This window comes from Poromitra crassiceps (assembly GCF_964638095.1).
Source record: "Poromitra crassiceps genome assembly, chromosome: 10".
Lineage (NCBI taxonomy): Eukaryota > Metazoa > Chordata > Actinopteri > Beryciformes > Melamphaidae > Poromitra > Poromitra crassiceps.
Window position 1 is genome coordinate 29,864,352 of NC_139631.1, and position 3,115 is coordinate 29,867,466.

Genomic DNA, 3,115 nt, shown 5'->3' on the forward strand with positions numbered 1-3,115 from the left:
GCGAACAGATCCAGAGCTGTTCCTCCTGTGTGCCGACTGAGCTAACGAAGAGCACGCTGTCTCTTTTAGACGCACTGAGTATTCACCTAGAAGCCTACCTCCAGACAAAACAAGTTACACATACAATAAGTCACTAAGAAAACTGCCATCAGAGTATAGAACAATACAAATGACTTCACTATATGAGGGTCGTTCATCCATTCCATGGATGAATCTAAAACCACACCTTGGCCAACAGAGTGAGATCTCCAGTAGTGATCATGAGAGATAAAATCCTTAAGTGTTTTGCAAAACAAACTAGAGCTTGGTAAGAGAAAGAGACAGCAAAAAAACCTGTCTTGAATGTATACTGTATAGGGCCATTCTCTTACTCTATCCTCTGCATTTGCCAAAAAACAAACAAGTAAGCTAGCGATTTTAATGCACCCCTAACATAGCACCTTCTTTGTTAACAATTTAACCTGGCTGACCATGAAACATTTGACAAGGACTTCGTCCATAATCCATACAATCATCAAGGAATATTTCACGTAAGTATCAAGGCTTTGTGTTGAGAGAATAATGTTCTTTACAGAGGTTTTGGCAATGAAATACATAAAACCTATAACGGATTCTGAACGGTTGAACACGTCTTGTTCCTGGTAGGTTCTTGGCTATGAGGTAGAACCTGGTGGTGTTTTGTTAAAGTTAAAATACTGTCTTGTTGTGAGTATGTAGTTGCATCATGAGGTATTGAACGGATATATACTGTATGTCACACGAAAGCTTTGCACTGGCAGAAAAATCATTCCTTGTGAGTAAGTGACCTCCTATGGCCACATGTGCAAAAACAGGTCAGGTAAAAAGGTGATATGACAAGCATCTTACCAGAGCTTTCACATTATCAATTATTGCAACATGCCTATATAACTCTGTAAATATGTTTTAAAAAACATGGAAAGATTAAAAAAGAGAAAACAAAACAGGGGTCTTGATTATTGGGACCTCCTCAAAAATAGTAAGTTGTTACTCCCTTTCCTTTGAAAGAATCAAAATTCTATTTACTCGTTGCGTTCAAGAATTGACTTTCACAAAATTGACAGAAGCCCTCGATGCAACAAGGTATGTTCCGAGTTTGAGGGAGCCGATTCAAAAAGAAGAGGAGGAAAAAAAGGTCATTTCTTAAAGCTTCCTTAACCTGAAGCAGATCCTAAAAATCACATCTGGATGCTTGAGCCTCCTCTGGACTGCACTTAGAACTCTCCTCCGTATCGTTGGCGGGCGCCTCCTCTGCATATTGTGCCTCGAAGGCCATCTCCTCGGAGGCATCCTCTGGGTCCTTCTGACCTGAGCTCCCCTCCGTCCTCTCCGGAGAGTCCGTGTGATTGCTGCCCTCCGACGCTCCCATGTGCTTCTTCCTCAGGTGCTGGTTAAGGGTGCCCTGGAAGGGGAAGCATTTGCCACAGATCTGGCAGTGGAAGGGCTTGTTGTCCGTGTGGCCACGGATGTGGTACTCCAGCTGGTCTTTCCTCGTGTACTTCTTGCCGCAGAATTTACAAACAAACGGGGTGATGCCCATGTGCAGGCGCATGTGGCGGTCCAGGCTGCCCTTCTGGTTGAAGGTCTTCCCGCAGTAGATGCAGATGAGTCTCTCGTTGTACGGGTACCACTGGCTCCGCAGACTCCGCTCTCGCACGTCGTTCTCCAACGCCGCCGCCGGCCCCACGGGCTCGCTCTCGTCGGAGCCGGGCCTGATCTGACTCAGCACGCCCGCCGGGACGGCCACGGACCGCTTGGCCCGGGCCCGCCCGCCTCTGAAGCCGCTGAGCATGGAGCGGGAGGGGCTGGAGCCGCTGAGGCTCACGAAGCAGGGGGAGGACAGCCCCGAGTAAGAGTAGGCGGCAGACTGGATGGAGGGAACGTACGAGCCCACGCTGACAGCCAACACCTGCTCTCCGTCCACCATCTCCGTGTGGTAGCCGTCGTCGCCGGCCGAGGAGCTGTCCGAGTAGGTGGGCCTGTCGATCTTCTCCACCTTCACGTGCACGTCCGTCACTTGCCCGTCTTTGCCGATCAACTCCACTTGCTCCGTCTCGCCCTCCATGGGGGCCTCCTGCTCGGACACGCCGTCGCTGCTGCCGCGGTCCGACTGGCCTTCCTCTTGCTGCTGCGATCGCACTCGGGCCAGGGCTTTATCCACGTTGCTCGCCTGACTGTGCCGGGAGTAGTAAGGGGGGGAGATCTGGGTGGGGTTGACAAAGAGGTTGCTGTCGTTGACCCCGTTGCGGCTGCTGGCCTGATGGGAGCCCTCCTCGGGGCTGCCGCCGACGATGACCGGCACGCTGATCTTGGAGTGGATGCTCTCCAGGATCTGGGTGCACTTGTCGATGATGGCCTGCATCTGCAGGAAGCTGGCGGCCGTGAGGAAGCTGATGACCTCCTTGAGCTGCAGGGCGATGTGGCCCGTGTAGCAGAAGGTGAGGAGCTGCTCAAACACCTCGGGGCTCTTGATGACCGAGATGGAGAGGCCGCTCATGGTGCCGAGCGCCGAGTGGTCCCGGAAGTAGGGCGAGCTGGCGGCCAGCACGGCCTTGTGCGCTCGAAATGGCTGGCCCTGGATGTGGACGATGATGTCACACAGCTTCCCCTGCAGCCGCAGCTCATTGAGTTGGCTCAGGACGGTGTTGCTGAACTCCGGCACGTCAAACTCTATGTAGCTGCTGCCGTCGTCCATGTCTCGGATATAGCGCTCCAGTTTGTCGACAGCCTGGAGGAGAAAGGGGGAAAAAAGGAGGACGGTGGGGGAAAAAACAGAAAACGTTAAGCCTTTGAAACACTGACCTCAAGGGTGTAATATTAGCTAGCTTTAGCTTACAAGCCTCTTTTCAAGTCTGGCAACACGTTTTACTCTTTAAAGTCCTATTTATTATTTGCCAAAAATTAATGAGTGAGAGGAAGAAACGGAGTTGCTCGATCGCCCAATTAAATTTGCTGCATTTTCATCCGGTCTTTTGCACAGTTAACTGGCTATCGGCTTCCCTAGGCCTCGAGATGCCTGTTTGAGATGGGCTGCCAGGGAAGAAATAGAAGCCCCTTTTCTTTTTTCTCGAAGAGTTATTTTTGGCATTTTCTATAT

At 51.0% G+C, this 3,115-nt stretch overlaps 1 protein-coding gene across 1 annotated transcript; it reads right to left on the bottom strand.

The window, feature by feature from the left end:
- Positions 1-971: 971 nt before the first annotated feature.
- zbtb34 (zinc finger and BTB domain containing 34) lies at positions 972-2,728 on the bottom strand. The gene has a single exon (XM_083644062.1). It carries the CDS (start codon positions 2,711-2,713, stop codon positions 1,190-1,192), a length of 1,524 nt encoding a protein of 507 aa, XP_083500188.1. The 5' UTR covers positions 2,714-2,728; the 3' UTR covers positions 972-1,189.
- Between the last annotated feature and the right edge of the window lie 387 nt (positions 2,729-3,115).

What these genes read in the sequence shown, in the direction of transcription:
- zbtb34 (XM_083644062.1), bottom strand. Translation starts at nt 2,713, where the DNA reads ATGGACGACGGCAGCAGCTACATAGAGTTTGACGTGCCGGAGTTCAGC.